Genomic DNA, 25,754 nt, shown 5'->3' on the forward strand with positions numbered 1-25,754 from the left:
ACTGTTCTCTGACCTCTACTCTTTAATGTTTTCATAAATGATCTGGACTCTGGTGTCAGAAGCAGACTGGCTAAGTTCGCTGATGACACCAAACTTTGGGGAAGAGTGTCCACACTTGAGGATAGGTTGGTGATCCAGACCAACCTTGATAGGCTTGCAAGATGGGTGGATGAAAACCTGATGGAATTCAATACAGAGAAATGCAAGGTGCTCCACCTCAGGAAAAAAACCCCTGCAACACACTTATCAGCTTGGCAATGCTACACTTGCTAGCACCATGACTGAAAGAGACTTGGGGGTCATGATTGACCACAAGATGAACATGAGCCACCAATGCGATACCACAGCTGGCAAAGCGAACAAAACTCTGGCTTACATCTACCCATGCATCTCGAGCAAGCCCCAGGATGTCATCCTCCCGCTGTACTCGGCCTTGGTGAGGCCACCGCTGGAGTACTGCATCCAATTCTAGGCTCCACAATTCAGGAAGGATGTGGAGAAGCTTGACAGAGTCCAGAGGAGAGCCACATGCATGATCAGAGGGCAGGAGAACAGGCTTTATGAAGAAAGGCTGCGAGCTATGGGGCTCCTCAGCCTGGAGAAGCACAGGCTCAGGGGGACTTGGTGGCAGCCTATAAGTACATAAGGGATGTACATCAGGATCTGGGGGATCACCTGTTTGCCAGAGCACACTAAGGTATGACTAGGTCCAGCTGTCACAAACTACTGCAAGACCGTTTTAGGCTGGACATAAGGAAAAACTTCTTTACTGTCCAAGCCCCCAAGGCCTGGAATAGACTCCCACCAGAGGTGGTGCGAACCCTTACTTTGAACACTTCTAAGATACATTTGGATGCTTATCTTGCTGGGATCCTTTGACCCAACTGACTTAATGCCCCTTGGGTAGGGGGTGGACCCAATGATCTCACAAGGTCCCTTCCAGTCCTAACGTCTATAAATCTATGAAAATGTTTTAGTTTTGTTTTCCAATTTTGGGGCTGCTGAGTCTGTTCAAGCCTGAGAAGTGAAGGAGCCAGCTGGTATGAAGACTTGCTTTGTATTTCTGGGGTTTGGCATCATGCTGTGAGGGGGAAAAGGGGATGTTTACAGCTGCCTGTGGCTTCTTTTTGCTTGGCTGAGGGCTGTCTGCTCTGGGTTTTAAATTTTTCTTTATTTCATTCTTTCTTTATATTTTGTTTAAATGGTGTGTAGTGGTGTTCCTTGGTATGTATATGTGTGTGTAGGCCAGGAGTTTCGGACATGGCGGGTTCTGGGCTTGTTCCCTGGCTCAGAGCTTTGTTTGCTGCGCTACCAAAGCAAAGGTTGTGAGTTCAAGTGTGGTTGCGGGGCTGTGGGTTCCGGGTAGGTGTGAGACATTTCTTTCTTTCACCTTGACACATGGTAAGCTGCAATGGGCCACAGAAGCTATCAGACCAGTGCCAGGGCTCTGGTCCTGGAAACTTTGGGTTTCAACCAAGGCCCTGATTTTGGCACGTGCTTGAATTGGAGCATTCACAGCGTCTCTGAGGAAGGGGAACTGGGTGGGGTAAAATGTATTGTTTGTTTACTTTTCAATTTGGGGGCAGCTGAGACTGTTGAGGCCTGAGAAGTGAAAGAGCCAGCAGGCGTGAAAGCTTGCTTTGTATCTCTGGGGTTTGGCATCATCCTGTGAGGGAAAAGGGGGATTTGCAGCTGCCTTGCTTGGCAGAGGGCCATCTGCTCAGGGTTTTCAATTTTTATTTTTTTTATGTGTATGTTCATCTGTCTGTATGTGTGTGTGGGCCTGGTGTAGGCCATGAGGGTGGGAAGCAGGGGCTCTAGCATGTGTTCTCTGGCTCAGTGCTTTGTTTGCTGGGCTACCAACGCAAAGGTTGAGAGTCCAGGCCTGTGGGTTCCTGGTGGGTGTGAGACATTTCTTTTTTTTCCACCCCAACACATGGAAAGCTGCGATGTGCCTTAGAAGCCATTGGACCAATGCCAGTGCTCTGGGTCTGAAAGCTGCAGGGCTCAGTGTGGCATATCGAAACCTTTTGCATTGGTATGCATTTGGATTAATCAAATCAAGAGAGGCAGTAGTTTGTTGGGAAGGAACAGCCTCCATCTCACTCCAATGGGAAGGAAGCTTTTCTCTGCCAAAATGGCTGACCTGCTTGGCAGGGCTTTAATGTAAGATTGCTGGGGGATGAGAGGACAATCACCAGTGCAAGCCCAAGAAGTGACAACCACAGAATCAGGAGGTCAGATAACACAAGGGTACTTACTCATATCCCAGCCCATGGACAGGATTCTTCTAATTGCACAGGGAAGCCTAGAGCTTCTGATGGCAGTCTTAGCTGTCTGTACCCAAATGCCAGGAGCATGGGGAAGAAACAGGAAGAAGTGACTCTTTTGCTAAGCAAAGATGAATATGATCTCATAGGGATAACAGATCCCTGGTGGGACTCCACCTATGACTGAACCACAGGTATAGATGGCTATATTTTGTACAGGAGGGATCATGTTGCAAGGAAGGGCAGGGGTCTAGCTTTCTATTTGAAGGAGTAGTACACTTCCCTACAAGCAGAGATTGGCACCCAAGGAGGGCGACTAGAGACCTTCTGGTGAAAGTATGGGGAGAACGTGATAAAGGGAATATAACTGTAGGAGTCTATTGCAGATTTCCTAACCAGGAGGAGGGGCTTGACCACACACTCTCTAGGAAACTGGCAGAGGCTGAATGCTCTTGGTGCATGGTCATCATGGGTGACTTGAACCACCCTGACAAGTCATGGGAAAAACATTCAGCCAAATCTGATTGGTTGCAAAGCTTCGTCACTTGCACTGATGAGCTCTATCTGTCTCAAGGAGCCTATGGGCTTACAAGAGGTAAGGCACTGCTGGATCTGGGTCTGGCCAAAGGGGATGATCTAGTGAGTGACCTGAGGATCAAAGGGAAGCTAGGTGACAGTGATCACGAGTTGATCACTTTCTCAGTCCATTGCAAAGCTGGCAAATCAGTCAGCATTGCAAAAATCCTTGACTTTAGGAAAGCTGATTTCCACAAACTCAGGAGATTGTTTGTTAAGGCCCTGAGAAATCACAATCTGGGAGGGGATTCCATGATGAGTGGTCTTTCCTTAAGGATATGATCCTAAAAGTACAAGGGAAGTCCATTCCAGCCTGTAGGAAAGGTAACAAAAGGGCTGGGAGACCCCCTTGGCTCAATAGAGAACTCATGGACCTCCTGAATATAAAAAGAGAAGCTCATAAGGGATGGAACCCGGGAAACACCACTAAGGAGGATTGTGCAGCACTGGCCCGCACCTGTAGGGAGCAGACCAGAAAAGCGAAGGCTGAAACCAAACAGACTGGCTATGGCTATGGGAATCAAGGACAATAAAAAGTCCTTCTTCAAATATGTGGGAAGTCAGAAAAAAAACACTGGACCCCTACTGAACCAAATGACAGCTAGGAAAAAGCTAATCTTCTCAACAATTACTTTGTGTTGGGTTTCTGCTAGCTCAAGGGGATCACCCTGCCTGACAAGAAGCAGGATTACCAGGGTAAGGGAGATCATACACCTGTAATTGGCAAAGATTTTGTGAGGGAACACCTTGAGAGGCTGGACATCCACAAGTCAGCTGGCCCAGACGGAATGCACCCGAGTGCTAAAAGAGCTGGTTGACATCATAGCACAACCAACGGTGAATATATTTGAGAACACATGGCATTTGGGAGAGGTTCCAGAAGATCAGAAGAGGGCCAATGTGGTACCTATCTTTAAGAAAGGAAGGAAGATCCAGAGAACTACAGGCCAATCAGTTTGACCTCAATCCCTGGAATGATCTTGGAAAAAATTATTAAAGAATCCATCAACAACAGGCTAACAGAAGGCAAAATTCTGAGAGATAACCAACATGGCTTCATTGCGAGTAGGTCTTGCCTGATCAACCTCATTTCCTCTCCTATATAAGGGAGAAGTGGTTGATGTCATATACTTGGATTTCAAAAAAGCCTTTGATTAGTCTCCCATGATGTCCTCATGGTAAAATTGGGGAACTGTAGCCTCGACAACCTTATGGTCCAATGGTTGAGGAACTGGCTCCATGGTTGGACCCAGAGAGTGATAGTTGATGGAATCAAGTCAATGTGGCACATGGTGACCAGTGGTGTCCCCCAGTAGTTTTTAATTTATTCATAAATTATCTGGATTCAGGTGTCAGAAGCGGACTGGCTAAGTTTACAGATGACATTAAATTATGGGGAAGTGCAGTCACGCTAGAGGATAGGCTGGGGATTCAGGCTGACTTGGCCAGGCTAGCAAGGTAGGCAGATCAAATCCTGATGATATTCAGCACAGCAAGGTGCTCCAGCTCAGGAGAAAGAACCCGCATCATACTTATAGGCTCGGCAGTGCTATACTCATTAGCACCATGACCGAAAGAGACTTGGGGGTCATGATTGATCACAGGATGAATATGAGCCACCAACGCAATGCTGCAGCTGGCAAAGCAAATAAAACTCTGGATTGTGTTTACTGATGCAAGACCCAAGAAGTCACCCTTCTGCTTTACTGGGCTTTGGTGAAGCTGCAGCTGGAGTACTGCATCCAATTTTGTGCTCCACACTTTAGAAAGGACATGGAGAAGCTTGAGAGAGTCCAGAGGAGAGCCACATGTATGATTAGAGGTTAAGAGGGCAGGCTGTATCATGAGAGGCTGAGAGGCATGGGATTCTTCAGCCTGGAGAAGAGAAGGCTCAGGGGGACTTGGTGGCAGCCTGTAAGTATATAAGGGGTGTGAGTCAGCAACTGGGAGAGTGTCTATTTACCAGGGCACCCCAAGGGAAGACACAGTCTAATGGTCACAAACTGCTGGAAGGTCATTTTAGGCTGGACATTAGGAAAAACTTCTTTATCGTCTGAGACTTCAGAGTCTGGAACAGACTTCCCCCAGACCTGGCATAAGAAATGCCTGCTTCCTCATGTTGCTGGGGTCATCTGACCCCAGCTGACTTCCTGCCCTTTGGGCAGGGGTCTGGAACCAGCGATCTCACAAGTTTCCTTCCAGCCCCAATGTCTATGAAATCTAGGAGCTCATCAGAGTCAAAGGCTCCTACGCACCCCTGAGACTGGGAGCCCCGATCAGCTGATGCCTGGCCACAAGTTCTATTTAAGGCACAATGGGAACCAGCCATAAAGTTATTATACATGTTTTGTGTAATAACGTTGTGGCTCATTCCTTGATTTACCATGCTATTAATTGCACTAACATGTGACTGAGTTACTACTTAAAACATGATTAACTGGTTAAACATGTCTTAAGTGTAACATCTGCTAAGGGCTTACGTTGACTATATCAAGTTGTAATGTCAAACTGTTAAGAAGGAGTCTAAACCACCAGGATTAAGATATGGAAGTGACTCATGTTAAGGGGAGAATATAATAATGGACGTTTTATGCCAAAAGGAGGTTCTTCTGCGGCTGTGTATCCCTGGAAGAGAGAACCTGTTTGGTTTAATTTTGAAGAAAAGTGAGAGGTGGGGAATTTTGTATTATTTTTCTGAAAAGTATGTTTAAACCAGTTAAACCTTTCATGTTTGTTTTGTCACCTGCTAGGACTACAGGGATTAATTTCTTCACTACAGCAGGAGAATCTGAGATGGGCACTGGTCATGTAGACATGTCTGGGTTGGTACTCATGAACTTGGATTTTTATGCATAATTGCCAGTTCAGCTGTAGTATCTTCTAGCAGGGCTCTTTCATGCAGGTGAGAATAGTATGTATTTTTTCCAACTGACATGATTAAAAAAAAAAGTATACCTATGCTGCTCCAGGGGTCCATTTTTTCCTATGCCATCCATAGGGAATCTTTTGCTTAACTTGGCCTATATTTTTGTCATGTAGATGTTAATAGCTTCTCAATGTTCATTTGAGACCACTGTAAAAACCTCCAACATGAGTCTTAGACTTTTTACACCCTAAATTACTTTCAGTTATCCATACTTCTTGTAACACCTATGGACATGTCTCTTAGTACTGTGCAAAGTATTGGGGGGGTGATTTGATTCAGATGAGATTCGGGCTGATTTGGGGGCTGAATCTACGAATCCAAATCCAATCAGGGAACAATTTAAAGGTCTGAATCAATTCAAAGCTCTCTGAATCCTTGGCAATGATTTGGAGAGATTTGATGATTCGGGCAGTCCCTGGTGGCTGCAGCAGGGAGCTGCAGCCACTCCAAGCTGGTAAGTACTAGAAGCAGGGGAGGTGAGGGCTGGAGGAGAGGACCATGGGGGGACCCCTGCCAGCCTCCCTGACCCCTGCCCGCTCCCCCAACCCCCCTTGGCTGCCCCTGCCCGCCCCAGCTCCATACTTTAAAGAAAAGACCCTGTGCTCACCGGGTGCTACTGGGCTGGGGGGGGCGATCCCCAATGCCCCCCACTGTCCCCCACTGCATGGGAGGCTCTGCATGAGGCTCCTCTACCCTGCCCCCCTGCACCCCTGGACCCTCCCCCCTAATTGCCCCCCATGCCAGGGCTCTGGCTCTATAAGAAAAATAAAAAGCCAAGAAAAGCCCCAGGACTCACTGCTCCCTGTGCAGCCTCAGGGCTTTGCGGGATCGTGCAGAGCCCCCCCTCACATGGTGGGGGGCACCGGGGATCGCCCTCCGCCAGCAGGAGCAGTGAGTCCCGGGGTTTCTTCAGGTTTTTTTTTTTCTTACAGGGCTGGAGCTGGCCCATGGGAGGGCTGGGGGAGCAGAGAGGAGGGAGGAGGGAGCTCATGCAGAGTCCCCCATGCAGCATGGGACAGCAGGGATCCCCCACCCAGCAGCACCTGCTGAGCCAGAACTTTTTTTTCCTCTAGTGCTGGGAGCTGGAGCGGGCAGGGCAGTCATTGCTGGGCGGGGAGAGGGGTGGGGGATGGGCCTGGCCTGGCTGATTTGGCCAAATGGAATCAGGACAGTGATTCGAACCAACAAATTGAATCACTTTCCCCGAATCTGAATCCAAAGCGAATACTAGCTGTTTCACACAGGCCTAATATCTATATTGTTAACTTACTGTAAGGGGCAGTGCCTTGCTAAGACCTGCCAGTTTCCTGGGCCTTTTCTCCTGAATTTAAAGTCATTTAGCTGCATTTCCATGTTGCTATGCCCTTGATAATTCCATCTCTGAGTGGAGCTCACAAACCCTTCTGCATCACCGTGCAAATGCAGCTACATTACTTCTGGTTCAGGAGGTTATGCGAAGGAAACAGCTCAGTGTGTTTTATCATGAAACTACCTTGCATGTTAAGTTGGCAGTATAGACATGTCCTTGGGTCTCTGGATGCTTTAAAAAAATCCCATCTAGGACTAAGAACTCTTGCTTAAACTGATAGTAGGGACTGGAAACATACTTTCCTGACTATGTTTCAGAAATAACCTTGATTACTGTTCTGTAAGGTCACATCTTCAGCAGCAGCTGTGGTAGTCACAATCCATATTTTGTCTAAAACCAGACAGGGATTTTTATATATAAGCTGGCTGTAGACTTGTATCTACTACACTTGTGTTAAAGGTTCTCTTAGACAGGGTCTCTGCAACCATCACATGTCCTAGGTTTTTGTGCAATTTGCAAATCCTACATTGGCAGCTGAAAAAAATCTCTGCTATTTGCCATACCTCTTTTGACATTGGCAATAAGCAGCTTATGGTCAGTTTCAGCTAACACAGGTCTTTCATAAATAGACATGAAGCTTTTTATAGTCATGGACTAAGGCCAAAGTTTTCTTTTCTCTTCAAGCATGCTGACATTTGTTTTTTGTTTGCTCCCATAAAGTATACCAGCTACTGATCTTGAATTTTGACCATACTGTTGTAAGAAGACAGTGGCTGGAGGTGTCAGAGAATATCACAACACCTTAGCCCTAGGGCCTTTTACTCCTTCAGGTTCTCAAACTATTTGTTAAGGATTGTATCCCAAATGCATTGGATGACATCTTACTCTTACACTCTTAGGCTGCTTGTTTGGGCAGCCTAGATTAGATGTAATTTTCCCAATGGACTCCTTGTACCTCTCCACCTGAATGTCATCAACCATGTCTCTTTCAATGCTGATTTTTTTTCTCCCAATAAGGTTGTTTCCATTACACCACATTTTTATTTGCTTAGCTTTAAAGCCTTAGCTTCAGCTCTCATCTTATCTAAAGCTTCAGAGAGCCTGTAGTGACAATTTCCTGTTTTTGCCTGTATCAAAATGTCATCTATGTAGACATTGGTACCATCAACATTTTGTTGCATTTTCCTGTGAAACAACTTGGCAGTATGTGGTAAAGTTATCTCCCATAGGGAGTGTTGAATATACAGAGAAATGTTGATTGTTTTTTTAAGGGCACCTGCCAGAACTCTGCTGACACATCAAGCATAGAAAATATTTGGCATCAACTATTTCCCCAAAGGTTTCTTCACATATAGGTAGTGGACAATGTTCCCTGTTACAGATTTAATTCTTTTGGGTCTATGTGTAGAGAAAAAGTTTCTATCTTTTTTTCCTTCAGTATCAGTGATCTACCTCCTCTGCTAGTTTTTCTTCTCACATGGGCTAGGTACAAACTTTCACAAAGCCCAAGGTATGTGGTTTTCTGTAACTGGTGTAGTTTAGATCAGTAGTGAACAGAACACACGTTCACCCTTTGGAGGAGAGAAAATCTTAGACCAGGTTTCACTATTTTTAAACCAGACTGTGTGCTTAACTTCTCTTCTGCTCCAGGTATAGAACCGGTTTTGGATCACTTATACCTGTAAAAGTGTAATGGGAAGGGGTGGGAACTGTCAAGTGTTGGACTCTTCCAACTCTTTTCTGTACTGTGTTGAGAATTCCTGTGTTTCCTGAAAGATGTCCCAAATATGTTCTCTTCAGTTGTTACATCCCTTGCTCCTCCAAGGAGTACAGTGTCTTGGAGAAATCAAGAGTTTGACATGCTTTCAACTCAGTAATGAGTGCTCACAAAGAGCGTGTCTACACATGCACATTTAATGCACATTAGCTTGATTTAAGGCGCACTAAGGGTGCATGTCTACATGTGTATGCCCATAATGTGCCTTAAAAATGGTGATTTAAGCTTATTCACCTTAAATAGTAAAATCACATTAGTGAACATGTTGATGTGCTAATGTACATTAACATGGTGTGTGTCTATTGATTTGGGATTAACTTTAGTCCCGGGTTGGTCCACCCACCCATGTTAATGTGCATTAGCATGTGCATGTTAATGTGCATTAGCATGTGGATGTGTGCCTAAATCACTTTAATGTGCATTAGACTAATGCACATTACGTTTAGCCAAGCATAAAAGCATGTGTAGACACACCCAAAGTGTATCTTTCCCAGTTCCTTATTTAGTCCAACATTGTACTCTTGTCATCCTCCTTGTTGATGCTGTTCACACGTTGCTGGCACTGCAAATTCTTGCTAAGTGTGGGAATCCACTGCTGATTTTGCATCCTCTTCCAAATGCTGGGACTTGGTTTGACTTTGCCACAGCGTATACAGCTCCCTGTACTGCTTTTTGTACTTCTGGTTCAGGAGGCCCACGCACATGTCTCCAGTCTCTTTGCTTGCAGTACTTTTAATTCTCCCCCAGGTCTTCAAGGGCAGAGCACTTTTCACTTTGACTGAGTGGCTTACTTTACCTGACAAATTCTAATTGCTTTGTCAAAGGTTGTTTCTAGATCTTCCAGTAGATACTGTGCCTGTAAATAGTCAATCCTTCTCCCACAGTTACTTCTGTTTTTAATCAATGAACATCTAATATAAGATGCAGGACAGTTCTGATAGTAGAAACCAAAACACAGGGTTGTCTCTTCCCAGCTGAGTACCCTAGCTCCAGGACTATAGATTCACACTGCCTCTTGCATATGCTCGTGGCCCTATGGCTCTTGGATTCTTAGCTATCCAGTGGGCCAACTTAAAGGAGTGGAAGGTGCCCTATACAATCCATTCTATTCTAGGGCACTCTTCTGGGAAGTGAGAGGCAGTTGAGGAGGCTCTAGAATGCAGGTCTCACTTCCTGGGTAGGTGCTCTCTGAATTCTAGGTTAATGTGTGAGAGATGGGCACCATCATCCAAGGTGGCCGTTTTTTTAAACTGACTTCAGTTCTGTGGGTGTAAGTTAGGCATGCTTAAGAGAAGCTCCTGTGCTTGGGTTGCCTCCCTTTAGGGGCACATGACGTAAGTGATCAAACTGCATAGCTTTAAAATGGAAGCAGTGAATGAAACTGGGCACCTAATGTGTGGCCAGCGTGGATTGCTTTGGGGCCGGTGTGGATTGTTCTTTGGCAATTCAGCATCTAAATTCTGTTTGCAACCTGTATAGATGCCTATGGAACCAGCCAGAATCTGACTCAAATTCTTCTGTTCTTCTATTTTGTACTTTTTGTAAAAAGATCTCTCTCATATGTTATATTTTTACATGAAGTTTATGATACCTCAGATTTCTTTAAAGTATTTTATATTTAACACCTTCTGCCCAAATTAACTGAAAACTATGGAAAAGATGAAATACTTCTTCTTACCTATTGCTGGGACAGATACACAGGGAAGTATTATTTAAACCTTCTTCAGCTGTCCTACACATTTGAGAAAGTTTCACTTCCAGTAGGATTTTAACTGCTCTTCTCAGGGAAAATTTTTGTTTTGCTAATGATAATACTTGGTGTTCAGAAATCAGTGAGGGCTAAGAAATCTGATAGAGGCCTTCTTTATTAGCATCCATTCTGTTATAGGACCATGCTGTAACATTTTTCCACACTTTACACTCCTAATAAAATTAATAGGATTTTAGGGTAAAAACTGATGGCAGCTAAGATATGAATTGGCCACTGATCACAATAAATGTTCTTTATAAATAACTGGTTTTATCTTTCTTGTGACTATAATTTTAGAAATGGAGCACTAATGCAGGCATGGAGCTGTGATGGTCAGGGCCTCTCTTGAATTGTTCTTCTTTCAAGAAATTTAGGCTATACTCAGAGATCTCCATAACTCTGCCAAATGTGAAGAAGATCCTGGACAAATAAGCAAGACAACAATTTTCATTACTGCATAAAGGCCAGATTCCATCCTTTTTTAAAAATTTTCCCGTTGATATCAGTGGAAGATACACTGTGAACTGAGGGCATTATGGAGTGTTATTTTTAAATCCTAGCCCGTGGTTCATAATTAAAGCTGGAATTTAGACCTGTCTACTGAAGTGATTTGATACCCCTCCAGGTTAAATAGGAGTCTCATGGATGGAATTTCCATCCCCTTCAGCATGTACAATGTTCTGCTCAGAACTCTTTTAACTTTAGAAAACCTCACACCCATTGCCAATCTGTAACTTACACCTGCCTCAAATGATCAAGCATCCCTCTGAATTTGCTCTACAGAGAAATTATCTTCACAGGGAAGTTAATGCAGATTATGGTAGGATAGAAATGTAAAGTAGAATTGCTATTCCCAATTAATTCTCTGTGGGCATGTCTACACATACAATTAAAGCTCTCTGATAAACATTTGAGCAGTCTGTGCTGGAGTCAGCTGCTCCTGGGCGCAGGATCTTCCCATGCTCCTGAGACCATCCTGGATGCATGTGAAGATGCTGCAGCCAGGAGCAGCTGACCTGGAGTGGGAGCTCGGGGGAGTCAACCTCAGGCTCTGGGTGGCAGAGGGCTGGCTGGGGTACTAGGGTGCTACAGTGCAGGACTAGCCAGCAGGCAGCCTACACACTGTAGCACCCTCATGTCCCAGCCAGCCTCAGTCACAATCTACACATGCGTTTGATCTCATGTAACTACACCATAGGATAGTACTTGTCTCAGATAGTACTATTCTACGGTGGAGTTAATTAGTTTACTGTGCCCTGATACGGGTGCATGTATAGACTGTGATGCTTTACTGTGGAGCTAATTAGCAAACTGCAGTAAGGTGTGTATATATAGATGCACCCTGTATGGAAGTTTTTAATCTGGAATAAGAATGCCTATTTCAAAACTGGCTTCACTCACCTTGGAAGAAGGTGAAGCTAACTTGGAATATGACAGTCTCACATCTGAGGTCTCTTACAAAGGGAGTTAATCAGGAATTGCTATTCTGGGATGGCCATTGCTAGTTAAACTCTCTGTGCAGACAAGCCTGACATCTAAGTGGATCTAAGTCAGACTAAATTTGTGTAACTCAATACAGAAGAAAAAATGGATTTGGCAAGTAAAGGAATTACAAGGAAGATGTAAGATAGGTGTATGGTAAAGCATCTATACCATACAGTGTATCTTGAGATCCTTTCAAGGGTGCCACAGGGTGCCTGCCATGCATCCATGTTAAAAACATTCTGACCTGTTTTGGTCTTTCTGAGGTCTTTGCAACAGAAGAATTGTTCTGTTATTTTTCTGATGGCAGCTAAGGGAGTCTAGTAAAAAGACAAGTAAAAACTAAGAGATGATGTTTTCTGAGGGTGCCTTAAGGCTATCAAGGAGTGCCTTGAGTCTACAAAAGTTGAGAACTACCCTCAGCATACACACCTCCAGGTCTCCATTGTACAAGGTACACTATTTTAAACTGCTTTGAACACAGGTAAATGGATGTATGGACCTTTTGGGAATCTAGCTGAGTGTAAACATATCTACCTTATTGTAGATAATTCCTCTCTCATACAAGTGCCAGCGGAAGGACACTTAAATCTAGGGAGTTCATTTTACATTGCCAGAATGTGGTCCAGAGAATGTGCATGTGCATGTGTTTGGGAAGTAGAGAAGTTGTATCAAAGCAGCTGCAGGATGAGAGAGACAAAGAAAGGAAGATACCTAATAAGATGCTGAACTCAGCACTTCCAGTTGAATCCTAAAGTTTTTAAAATGTTTAGATCGATGTATTAATAACTGATACAATTTCTGCTTCTTGGATCTGCTGATCTCTCTGTAGCTGAATGTACCAGGTGGGAGGGGGGCAGGGAGGAAACAGGAACAGTGAGGGTTTTAGGACCCATAAGAGCCTCCCTGAGCAGGAGGTGGGAATTCTTCTATAAGCCAGCAAGAGTCCAAGCGTTAACATCAGTGCTTTTGCAGAGCCAGAGAGAAAAAGAGAGGTCAGCGCTGGAAGAAGCACACAGAACAAGAAGCATCCAGGACCCAGCAAAGTCATGGATTGTCTATCATATCTGTTCAGTCCTGCCCAGATGTTCCTGTGGATCATCATGCTGGGTAAGTAACTTATTTTTCACCTCCTTGTGGCACAGTTCCTCTTACACCAAGAGACACAGAGTTATTTATTTTTCTCATTTTCCTTTTCCCCTTAAAAAATATACAGTAAAAAAAAATGAGGGATGGGGGGGTATCAAGCACACAGAGCTGTTCTAACTTTAGAAGACTACTTCTGATGTTGAGTGGATTTTGTTCACTAAATTCTGGGGTGATTTGTAGTTTTAGGAGGGTTGTTGCTGAGTGAGGGCTTTATCTAGAAACAGACTGGTATTCTCCAAAGATTTAAAATGAAATAGACAGTAACACTTCAATCCTACTTAGGTCCTATAATAAATTGCTTTCTTTGTCTCTGTCTAGAGGGAACAAAGAGAATCTTTTGGGCTGATGAAGGGGAGATAGTGGATACTTTTAGGATGGAAGTAGAGGAGATGGTTTGTCAGAGAGGGAACATCTTATAGAAGATGCTTGGTGTGGGGAAGAGAGGTTAGGTTCATAGTTTATGTGGGTGAGGAAAGATATTACAGTTATGGTAGACAGAGTTTAACACTTCTCATTCACGGAGTGGTGTTCAGGCTGATTTTTGAAGGGAGCCTTTTCATCACTATTTGTTATTGTCAGCCTTGGTTTTGACCTGCAGTTAGAGGAATGAAATAACAGTAGGCTGGGAGAGAAAGGAGGCATGCGGAGAGAAACTGCAGTAATGGAGAAAAGTTGGGAAGTAGGAATGGTTCAGACAGGGAGCAGTGAGGCAAAGGGAGGCAGGACTGGGGCATACTTTCAGCAGGTCACAGAAGCCAGAAAGGAAAAGGCACTAAGAGTCTCTGCCAAGACATGCTCAACTTCATACAGTGCTGAGGTTTCAGTACTACAGCCAGAAATTAAGTAAGTGACAACATCTTGTCCCTTTGGCTAAGATCTCTACCAGGCCATGTAACAACTCTAATTTTAACATTTACTTAAAGATTTTTGTCTTTCTGCCTGATGCCTAATATGACTTCCATTGGGGGAGCTGTGTTTTGCTGCTGCAGGGAGCAGTTAGGTTTCCTCCATCTCTGGCCAAATGCTGAAAGAATGTATGTTCCTAGTTCTTTTGGGCAAGCTGGAATCTAATTTTTTAGGCAGATTTAATCACTTACTTGAATAAGGAATTTTGCTTGTGAAGTGATGGCCCAATCCAGAGTTCTTTGTACTTGGCTGTTTGTGCACTGATGTTCCCACTCTGAGGACACTGATTTACATTAAGTTGTCACAAGAGAAGTCTATCCCATGTAAGCTGAGTGGGTGTGTTTTGCCCAGACTTTTGGGAGCCCCAATTTTTGCGGTTGCCTGGGATCTGATCAAGAGTCACCAAGTGTAATTTCAGTGCTGGCTTTTGGTGGTATGATTAGCATTTGCATGTGAGATTACATCTAACTTTTCTTACAACACATGTTGGTTCCCTAGGACTGCAGTCCAGAGCATGGCTGAATTAGAAAGAGATGAGATAAAGATGGTGTGTTTTAGAGGATGCAAATAAGAAGCTGAAGGAAAATAAACATTCATTTTACAATCTCTGTGGTACCATGCACCAAAACATTCTTAACCATACAAGAAAAGATTTAGACACAGTTGTTTAACCCCATAGCTGCTGTCCTGTACTTTAGAAAGGGCTGATTTGCTTTGCTGGCTAAGCCAGTTCTTTTAAGGCCTATTTGGCCAAGGGTCAGGGAATTGTTGCAATCAATTTCTGTTAAAGCAGCCACCCTAGCAGCTTTTTCCTACTTTATTTAACTGGCCTGATCCCTGGCAGTGAACAGCATTCCAGGTCCATATTTCTTTTTTGTGTCTCCCTGGCTGAAATACTTGTTCTTATGAGTACTGCCTTAGATTGGCCATTTCAGTATCCCTTTCTTGTGACGCTTTACATTTTTTCAAATTATGTTATTTGCTGGGCAGCAATTGAGGCCTGTGGGGGGTAAAAACACAAATGTACAAAGACAACCAGAAAACTACACAAAAGCCCAGAAAGGTGGGGGAAGACAGTGTCAGACCAGGAGCTGATATGGAGCTGCATTAGCCAGCCCTGTAGAAATTCTGTTTTTTGTCCCTCCGAGGGGTACTTAAAACACCACCAAGGTAAAAACAAATAGGGTGTTTGTTATGAAAACAATCTCATTTTTTCATCATCAGTGTCATGGTTTGCATGTTAACAGGTTCCCTCCTGGATTTTTATCAAGCAGTTGTTGTACAATTGTTGACCAGTTGTTGTACTTCTCAGACAGCTCAAACTGAAGACTCAGAATCTCTCCTTTATAGCAAACCACTGGGCCATGATCATACCATCCAACACACAGTGGCTTTAGGACAGAAGGAATGCTTGCTTATTGGGTATAGTTAAAGATGCTGGAAACAATTCATTCAAATTCCTATTTTCAAAGTCTTCTAATATTTGCAATGAAAATTCTTATGGGATGGGGATTGCTCATGGAAAATCTCAGACAAGAGAAATTTTTCAGGGATATATAGATGAGCAGTCTGTCCAGTTATGTACTCACTCATGAAACATTAGAACAATACTGGGTGTCACAAAGTACTGTATTCAGGCATCTTCTGTCAGTCTGTGTTCACTTTGTAACCTTCTACTCCCAGGAACCAAAGAGATTTACATTCTCCTTTTTTAGGTTTGCCTACATGAGAAGATTGCCCTGGTTTGTTCTACAGTGTACATTTAAACCAGGTTAGTTCAGAATTGCTTAGCAAATGTACGTGAACACATTTCAGGTTGAGTGCCTTGTTTTAGTTAAGTAAACTGCGATTTTCTCATGTAGACAAGTCCTTTCCTTAGCATCAACAGTATCTAGGGGTAGGGACAGACATTACACATAAACTGACTTAAGTGATCAGAAACTGGTTTAAACCTGTAACAACAGATGTTTATTGCACATAAATCAGTTTGAAAATGGTTTGAGATAAACCTGGTTGAATTTAGTATCAGACTTAACTGATTTGGCTCAAACCAGCTTAAGCAATGTCTGTCCCAGACCCTTTGCTGGTTTAAGCTAAACCAGACACCCCCAGTATCCCAGCATGCTCTCTGGGCTGGCAGGGCTCTCTGCTCCACAGCAGGGCTGGCCTCTAGCTGGCTGCAGCTCCAGCACATGCTCCAGCCCCCTCACCACTCCCTGCACAGCAGGAATTCCCCCCTCCCCTCTGCCTTGCTAAGGAGGTGTCTGTGTATTAGCTACCAGACCACATACATGCTGGCTAAGGTCTGTACTGAATCAACAGGTAGCTGATAACGTCCCTGTGTTGTTTTCTTAATGAGGTAATAAACACTGAGTTAGGGGTGATAAACACTGTTATCAATTCCCTGCTGGGCTAATCAAAGCATCCTGGTGGTCTGGCCAGGTCCCCCCTCAGCTCAGTTCTGTGGAAGGGATGGGAGGGCTCCTCTAGTGCCCCCCAGCTTTTGGCATGTGACACTGCAGGCATGTGCCTGCTTTTCTGTGCAGTATGTCTGGTTACAAAACTGATTTAGCCTAGCAGGTTAGACTAACCTGCAAAGATTGAATCAATTCAAGCTCAGGCTTTTTGAATGTCTGTCCCTTGCCTAGATGCTTAGGCATCTCTTTTCTTCCCTTGGAAAGAGAGGGACATAGGAACAATTTACTCTTAGCTCAAAAGTGGAAGGTCTTTACCATACTCAGCTACTGCTAGGTATAAGACAAATCATAGCAGTTTAGTGAGAGGGCACTTCCTACAGGGTAAGAGTGTGCACTTGGGCAGTGACTGGAACAACTGATGCATGGTAAAGCCCCACCTTCTTTTGCTCCATGGTAGATTGTTCAGATATCTATAACCAAGGGAAATATGCTATGACTGGAATGGGGAAAGGAGCCACCTGCTTGTTTAGCTTATTATGGAACAGGCTTCTTTTTATCAGCTCTGTCATGGCAGTCTCTGTGCTGCCCCTCACAAAGATAGGGAAGTAGTTTTGTGACATTTATTTATGGCCAGGATAGCTCCAATAAGAGATCCTGTAAAACATCCTGCAGGAGGAGGATCCAAGCTCTCTTACTGTAAGAAGACAGTATATCTGCAGGTACAGTGCCCATCCTGAGGTTCTTGGTACCGGCACTACTACACAATTGGAAATCAGGGAGTTGATGGAGATTAAGGACACCCCCTAAAGTGGGAATGGATAGACTTGTTAGGCATAAACACTGGGGAGGCTATGGTGCCTCTGAAGTGCAGTAGAAAAGGTCAGGCTAGCTAGACCTAGACAGAAATTCTGTTATTTGGAAAACCTTGGGAAGGAGTGGACAGAAATTCCCATTCAGTTTCATGCACCAAGGGAACATCACTCAAGTCAAGACTGGAAGACATATGGAACAAGTAAAAGGTCATGTGCACTGTTACTTTAAAGACCGTCTTCTCCCTGAGGATACATACTGTCTCAGTAACTACAGGAGGCAAAGACTATCTGTCTGTCCTCCTCTCTTCATTTCATTGCTACCATATGGGTCTTGGGACTCAATTAGAAATTGGGAGATTCAAGGCAAACGATATCCCAGTCCAACAGCACAACAAACAACACACCCTAACTGCATCCTGCATCTGTATGAAAGTGCAGAGATCTGAGTTGTTTGTACATGAGCAGAATTATACAGTGTGTGTATACTGGTATGCATTACGTGCTGTGTGTGGGTGAGATTTGTCAGCCAAAACTGTTGGCAAAAAATGAAGGTTTGGTGACAGTGAAATATTTTGGGAATCTGTCTTGGTTTTGCCAAATGATTTGCATTGTGTGGGAGGAAAGCTGGAAATTGAAAGCCTTGAGTGCTCAGATCCAAACGAAAGAGTTTAGTTTGGGTTAGACAAAACATTTAGTTAGAGTGGGGGGTGGGGTCAAACTTACCTGCACATCCTCGCTGCCTCCAGACTTCAGGGAACCTCATGGGCTGCATCCAGCGGTGGCAACATGTAAGCAGCAGTTAGCACTGCCGTTCTCAGCCCCACCCTGCTGCCCACGCACATGCCCAGCAGGGCTCCATAGCTGATAAATTAGTGGCAGACTCCAGCCCCTCTGGAAGCCCCAGAAAAGTTTTGCAAGCTGGTTTCATCTTGTGAGCCTAACGTTTGATACCCTCGGTTTAGTTCAATTTAGCATGAATTTTGTACTTTACAGTTTGCTGATGCTTGTTAAAAGTGGTCATGTTAGGTCAATGTGAGCCTTGTTTTTAATGTTGGTGAATTGAAAAGATGGCTCATTTGCCTGATTGTATCTGATTGTGCACTCTGAGCTCTGCCTTGGACAAAACCTTAAACAATATTTTGGGCGGAAGAGCTTGTCCTAAGATTAATTATATTAGCGGCTGTTCTCTGAATTTGTAACTCAATGCTGGATTGCAGCAACGCTTTTTCAGGTTGTCAGGAAAACAAGAATAGGAACACAGACCACTTGCACTTTTTTAAAGATGTTTTTTAAAAGAGAGAGAGAAACATCACTGCGGGGAGACAGACAGGCCTCCTGGAATCAGAAATGAATGGAGAGGGAAGCCAAGGCTAGGTTGATGTGAACAGAGTAACACATATATACACCAGCTGAATATTGCTCAAGGTATTTAGTTGCAAGAGCAGGCATGATTTTTGTGCAAGTGCTTCAATCGGAGCAGAAAAATAAGTTAATTAATTAATTAGATCAGGCTCATTGCCCTTTCCTGTATCTGAGTATCAGTTACTTCTCTGGAAATTGTACTCCCTCCTGTTCTTCCTTTATTTGTTCCTCTCCCTGACCCTTCCCTCCTCCTGGAACATATCCCACATTGTTGTTGCTTTAGGCTTTTTGTCAGTTCACATGATGGAACCTGTTGGGCTTAGAAATTAAAACGGAAAGGAATCCGTGCATTCAGTGGGACCTGTGGCAGGTATAACAGAAGGCCTGAATGGGAAGGCAGAGACTTGAGAGCTCTAATGAGCAGCAGGTATGGCAGCAGGGCTGCAGGTGACAGAGGATTAGGAGGATTAGGTGCCAGGTCTGATAGCAGAGCTGTGCATGCTGCAGGGCAGTGAAGAACCCAACTGTCAAATTGTTGTCAGGACCTTTTATGTGTGCACAAGGGGAGAGAGTGCAGCTTTATTTTGTTCCCTCAGACCCTGTGCACGGGGGTTCATTATACTCTCAACCCTGGAGCAGAAGCCTTTGCAAATGCAGCAAAGATGAGTGAACCCTCTTTGGTCACTAGTGAAACAGATGGACCCAGAATGGAGTGCACCTCCCTAATAGGTGATAAAACAGTCATGCTCCATGAAATCCAAAATGAGCATTTTGCCTCACTAAATCACCAGGGCTGGTGGAAGAGCCCAGCCTTAACAGTGTATATAATCAGACCCACACTAAGCAGTGGGTTGACAGAGAGAGAAACGAAATTGGATTAATGTAGAATAAAGAGAAGTGGAGCTAGTTATTCAATAAACTGTAGACAGAGAAGGAAGATCTACAATAGACACTAGGATAACAGAGAAAGGGTGATTTTAGCTCTATACGAATTCTTAAGCTAAATAAGACCCCGTAAAGGAGGTAGAGTTATGAATCTATATGTTCTTTTTAGGCTAAAACTAATGGAAAAACAAGAAACTCGTTCACAGACACTTTGGTCAATAGCTTCCCTAACTTCACTGAAAAATCTGGATGAAAAATTGTTGATCAGCTAGTCAGTGATCATGTTAAAAAAACTGGAATTAAGAAAAAAATCAGAAAATTACAATTGATAAAAAATGAGGAAATATGGAAATACAGATTACAGGAAGTACCTCTTGAAGCCTACATATCCCAACTTAGGTTGTGCATTTTCCATACATACCCATATCTGTTATGAGCATCACAGATATAAAGTTGGCAGTAACTCAGATTCCTTATTCTGTAGCATTTCAGCTGGGAATGATGTTTGACAGAACTGTCCAACTTCACATGGCCGGGGGTGCACATTGAACTGGTTGCAGGTGCCAGGATGCACACTGGGCATGTTGCATGCCACAGGGGATGCATGCCATGTGGGCTGTCACCTCACCCCGTCCCTACCACCTTGGAAATAATGTGAACCCTCCCACCATACAATGTGTGTATGAAGATACAGGGAATGAGACTGCATGAGAGTATGTGGAGTTTAAGGTGTCAACTTCTCTATATACACACTGACTACTTCTGCATACCATACAAATTATTTAATAGATTTCATAAACATTAGGGCTGGAAGGCACCTTGGAAGATCATCAAGTCCAGCCCCCTGCCATTTTACCTAAAAATGGCTAACATAAATTACTTGGTGGTCCATAGGCTACTGCGGCAGGGCACTGTTGGGCTGGATCAGGCATCCAGCAAGTACCTGATGGTGGCAGCCATCTTGAGAACTTAATATATAAAGGCTGCAGTCTGCTGCTGCCAGTGGAGGCACAAACACTGCCTGGCTGAGCTGCAGCAGAAACAACCAGGTGGTAAGGGCAAGAGCTTATAGGGATGGCTAGGAGGCTCTTGGTCCTGGGCACAACCTCAAACTGCACTCTGCCAAGGATGGGTGGCCTGGTGGGGATCCTAGTGGCATGGGAGCCCGCAGGAAATGCCAGGCCAGTTACCACCCCAGTAAAAGGTGGGTCGGGGCACCTTAATAACTCCAGCCACCACAACCGGGTGGGTAACCCCATAGTAGAGCTGAGAAGGTGGACCTGTTTGAGAAAGTGGGCTAGATGCTCAGAAGCCTAACTTGAGGCACCCTCGACTGATCAATACTGGGGCCAGGACCAGAAGAGCTGGGGCCAGGGGCCCACTGAGGGATGCCCAGAGTCAAGGACCTTGGGTTACAACTGGCCTTGGAAGTGAGGCCAGGGCTTGTGTGGCTAAAGGTCCCGGGGGGGAGCCACACCTGAGAGGGGGAAGAGTTCAGGGAGCTAGGCAGCTCAGAATGAGGGTGGGGTAGGCCACCTGATTGGAGGGGTCCCGACTGGAGGGTTATGGGACCCAATGTGGGGCTGCAGATGTTAAGAACTGAAATGTTATCTGTGAGGCATGGGCTGCAGTGTAGGGGAGGTTTGGAGCTGCAGGTAACACCCCCTGGCATCAGGGCTGGGAATGGGCAGCCTCCTGTCTAATTAACACCATAATTTTGTATCAAGATGTGGCCAATGAGAGAGGTGGGTGGTTAGCCCAGAAACAGGTGGGCGGGGCAACATCTAACTGGCCCTGGGAACACCCCCTGATACAGCTACCTAGGTTGCTAATCAGTCAATATATTGTTGATAACTAGAAACATTTTCCTTATTCTTAGGGCCCTTCTACATGTGCAGGTAAAGGTGTTGTAGGATCTAATACACGATGCACACAATCACGCCTTTTTCCCTGGCAGGAGCATGATTGTACGATCGCACAATAGATCCCATCATACCACCTTATTGCTGGTGCACGGGGAGCCTAGGATCAGGATCCCCCTGCAACAGCAAGAAGCAAGCTCCTACAGTTGGGAGCCTCCTAAACTGAGGGGCTCCCAGTTGTGAGCACATCCCATGCACCCCCACAGCTGGGAGATGCAGCTGCTGCAATCTCCCAGCCCTGGAGGTACGTGGAGTACCCCTACAGCTGGGAGATCACAGCTGCTGTGGTCTTGCAGTCCCAGGGCATTTCAGGCACCTTCAGCTAGGAGACTGTAGTAGATGTGATCTCCCAGCCATGGGGGCACCCCATGCACCCCTGCAGCTGGGAAATTGTAGTGTAACCCATGGCTGCCAGGACCCAGCATCTGCAGCTGTGGGACCCTGGGTCTTAGCAATGTGGGGCTGTGCTGGGGCTCTACAATGTAGAGCCTGATGCAGGGCCCAGTTCACAACTGGTGGGTGCTGCTGGGGCTGAGATTCCCCTTGGTGGCAAGATTCCCAGCCCCAGCTGGGCATGGTTCACCCCTGCAGCTGGAAGCCCAGTCAGATGATGTAGCTCCCATCCACAGGGGAGACCCTGCGACATGGGCAAATTAAACCTGGATAGCAACCAGCTCTAAAGTTAGTATACATTTTCAAGGTTTAACTTTAGAGCTGGCTGGATCTATTTATATTGTGATAGGTACTTTGCATGTGTACCTGATCTCAGTTAATTGTGCAGTTAACCACTAAATTGTGTAATACCTGGAATGTGTAGAGGGGGCCCTGGAGCCAAAATATAAGAAATGTTTTAGTTCCTTTTCATTAAGATTAACTGCATGTTTTTCCAGGTCCCAAGACTAGTGACAGAAGTGCATTCCATTACAGGAAAAAATTGCACAGCAAGTTTGTTTTCAACATTCTCTTGGAAAACAGGAACAGGATAGTGGAAAATCTGTCCTCTACCCCACAAGCAAAGAAAATAAGTGGTATATTAAAAAAGAAAGTACTTTTATAAGAATAAGGGAAAAATGGGAAAGAAAGGCTAAGTGCATGTGTGCTGTGCAGGGTACTCAAGAGCTGAATTTTTATTGCACTTAAACAATTTACATCCACCTAAACAGCCAGGATGCCAGCCCCATGATTGGATTAAAGAAACAAAGTATATCTTGCAAAGATGACTTTTCACTCAATTTCAGGACACACACACACAAAAAGGTGCTAAGCATGGAGGCAGGGGAGTGAGGATCAATCAAATATCCTCTATCTGTCTTTACTAGTGGAGACTTGGTAGGGCCTCTGGTTGGAGATGTGAAGGGTTTGTTCTTGTTCTTGGTTTTTTTATTTTTTTTTATTTTTTATTTTTTTAGGTAAAATGGCAAACATTTCAGAAATATCACACTTGGAAAAATGAGAACTCATGTGGAAAAGTATTCCACCGCTTTTTGTTCACTTGTTAGTTAAAAGTTGGTTAGGTAAGTTTGAAATGCTTCTGATAATCTTGGATCTTTGCTGGTTTCTAATGTTCAAGATTATCTTTCTTAAATTTGAGTGTCTTAAATGTTTTAGTTCACAATGAGGAAGTTCATAACTGCTTGTCCAATTCATCCAGAAATGTACTGTCTGCCAAACATCTAATGGACTTTGAAGGAACAGACAGCATTGTGGACTTTAGGGAGTTTGGTTAGTATAATGCATGCATTAGTAGGAGCACTGCAAGCAGATCGAGGGAAGTAATTATTCCCCTCTGTTCTGCTCCAGTGAGGCCATACCCGGAGTACTGTGTTCAGTTTTGAGCCTCCCACTATAGAAAGGTTGTTTGGAACGAGTTTGAAAGAGTCCAGCGGAGAGCAATGAAAATGGTTTTGGGGGCTAGGGAATATGACTTATCAGAGGCTGAGGGAACTGTGTTTATTTAGTCTGCAGAAGAGAAGACTGAGGGAGGATTTGATAGCAGCCTTTAACTACCTGAATGGGGGTCCAAACAGGATGGAGCTAGACTGTGCTCAGTGATAACAAATGACAGAACAAGGAGCAATGGTCTCAAGTTGCAGCAAGGGAGCTGTAAGTTGGATATTAGGAAAAACTTTCTAGGAGGGTAGTGAAGCCTTGGAAAAAGTTACCTAGACAGGTAGTGGAATCTCCATCCTTGGAGGTTTCTAAGATCTGGCTTGACAAAGCCCTGGCTGGAAAGATTTAGTTGAAGATGGCCCTGCTTTGAGGAGGGGGTTGGACTCCTGAGGTTCCTTCCAACACTAATTTTCTATGATTTTTTTGCACACTTCAGAATGTCTACTGATTTCTTAACATCCATGGCTGAATTAGTAATTATCATGGAGTTAAGGGAAGCTTAGATCAGAGATTTTAAATACTGTCCAGGTTCCTGTGGTGGTTATAAGCTACAATCATGCAGCGCTTATAATTTATATAAAGCAAATCTCAAAGTATTTATAAACCATGAAAGTGTTCCTGTTGCAAATTACACACTTTAAATACATTACAAATGCAGAGATGTAGGTTCTAACTCTACAAACCAGCAAGGTTTTGTGCCATTTTGATAGTCAAGCTTTGATATGCAAACAAAGGGAAGTCCCAAATAAGAAGTTGGTAAACCTAAAGTGAAAATAGCACATACGTATTAAGTTAGCTAGGGGGAAAACTAAAGGATATCATCATGTGAAAACAATAAAGTAACCTGCAAATACTGATATTTTAGGAAATTAAAAACTGAGGTTAAAACCAAGCACAATACAAAAAAATGTCCAAAAGGATGGAAACACAAAAATAAGGTATGCAAACATTCTCAACAAAATCATGAGACAATCTCATGCTTACACAACACTTCATTTTAAACAGTGACAATAAGAACTGTCTAACTATAATTCCCAACCTGCATACCTTTCTCAAGGTATGGATCTACACAACACTTGAAGCTGCCCTTCAAAGCCTGAGCCATACAGACATACAGGTCCTTTGAAGCTTTCTAAAAGGGACTCTGAAGGAAAAAGGGGCTTCAGGTTATGTATGAAGTTGCAATAGGGGACTCCCAAGTCCAGCATCCCATAGTGCTCAGCTTTCCCTTTCCTTGGGGAGAAAGCAGGGCACTATATCAGTGAGGAGTGCCCTCCTGTCTGATCCACCTCCACTTTTCCAGCGTGCCCCCTATGGAACTGAGAGACTGTGAGCCCTGTGTGTCCTCACTCCCCTCCTGAACCCCCACCTCTCCAGCCTCCAATCCCTAAACACTTCTCCACATCTGGTCTCCCAATTCCAGTAGGGGAGATGGTATGAGATCCCTGGTCTCCTGGTTCCAGCTGAGGCTCCCACCAGCCTTGACTGGGGACGGCAAAGCAGCAGGCCTTGACAGACCAGGGGTTACAGAACCATACTCACTGTCTGCTCCAGTCCACTTCCCCCAGCTCTGATCTCACTTTCCTAATCTGGTCCCCTCACTGTGCTAGCAGTGCAAATTTTACCATTTCAACCTGACACCAAACTTTGGGGTAAAGCGTCCACACCCAAGGACAGGATGGTCATCCAGGCTGACCTTGACAGGCTCGGAAAATGGGTGGCCAAAACCTGATGGCTTTCAACATCGAAAAATGCAAGGTACTCTACCTTAGGAAGAAAAAACTGCAGCATGCTTATAGGCTCGGCAGTGTTACACTTTCTAGCACCACAGCTGAAAGGGACCTGGGGGGTCATGATTAACCACAAGATTAATATGAGCCACCAATGTGATGTTGCAGCCAGCAAAGAGAGCTGGCTCTGGCTTGCATCCATAGATGCTTCTCTAGCAAATCCCAGGATGTCATCCTCCTCATCCTTGGTGAGGCCACAGCTGGAGTACTGAATCCAATTCTGGGCTCCACAATTTTAAAAGGATGTGGAGAAGCTTGAGATCTTGAGTCCAGAGGAAAGCCATGTGCATGATCAGAGGGCAGGAAAACAGGCCTTATGATGAGAGGCTGAGAGCTATGGGACTCTTCAGCCTGGAAAAGTACAAGCTCAGGGGGGACCTGGTGGCTGCCTATAAGTGTATAAGGGGTGTGCATCAGGATCTGGGGGAACGCCTGTTCACCAGAGTGCCTCATGTGGTGACAAGGTCAGAAGGTCACAAACTCCTCCAAGACCATTTCAGGCTGGACATAAGGAAGAACTTCTTTACTGTC

At 44.5% G+C, this 25,754-nt stretch overlaps 1 protein-coding gene across 1 annotated transcript in view; it reads left to right on the plus strand.

Moving 5' to 3' along the window:
* The first annotated feature begins 13,051 nt into the window (after positions 1–13,051).
* The window catches only part of LTK (leukocyte receptor tyrosine kinase), a 177,915-nt gene continuing 165,212 nt past the window's right edge, over positions 13,052–25,754 (plus strand). Inside the window, exon 1 of the mRNA XM_090033393.1 lies at positions 13,052–13,200. Coding sequence (XP_089889519.1) covers positions 13,140–13,200 — 61 coding nt within the window. The 5' untranslated portion in view covers positions 13,052–13,139. The remainder of the gene's footprint in view (positions 13,201–25,754) is intronic.

This window comes from Crocodylus siamensis, chromosome 2 (genome assembly GCF_052110815.1).
Source record: "Crocodylus siamensis isolate JL-2025a chromosome 2, ASM5211081v1, whole genome shotgun sequence".
NCBI lineage: Eukaryota > Metazoa > Chordata > Crocodylia > Crocodylidae > Crocodylus > Crocodylus siamensis.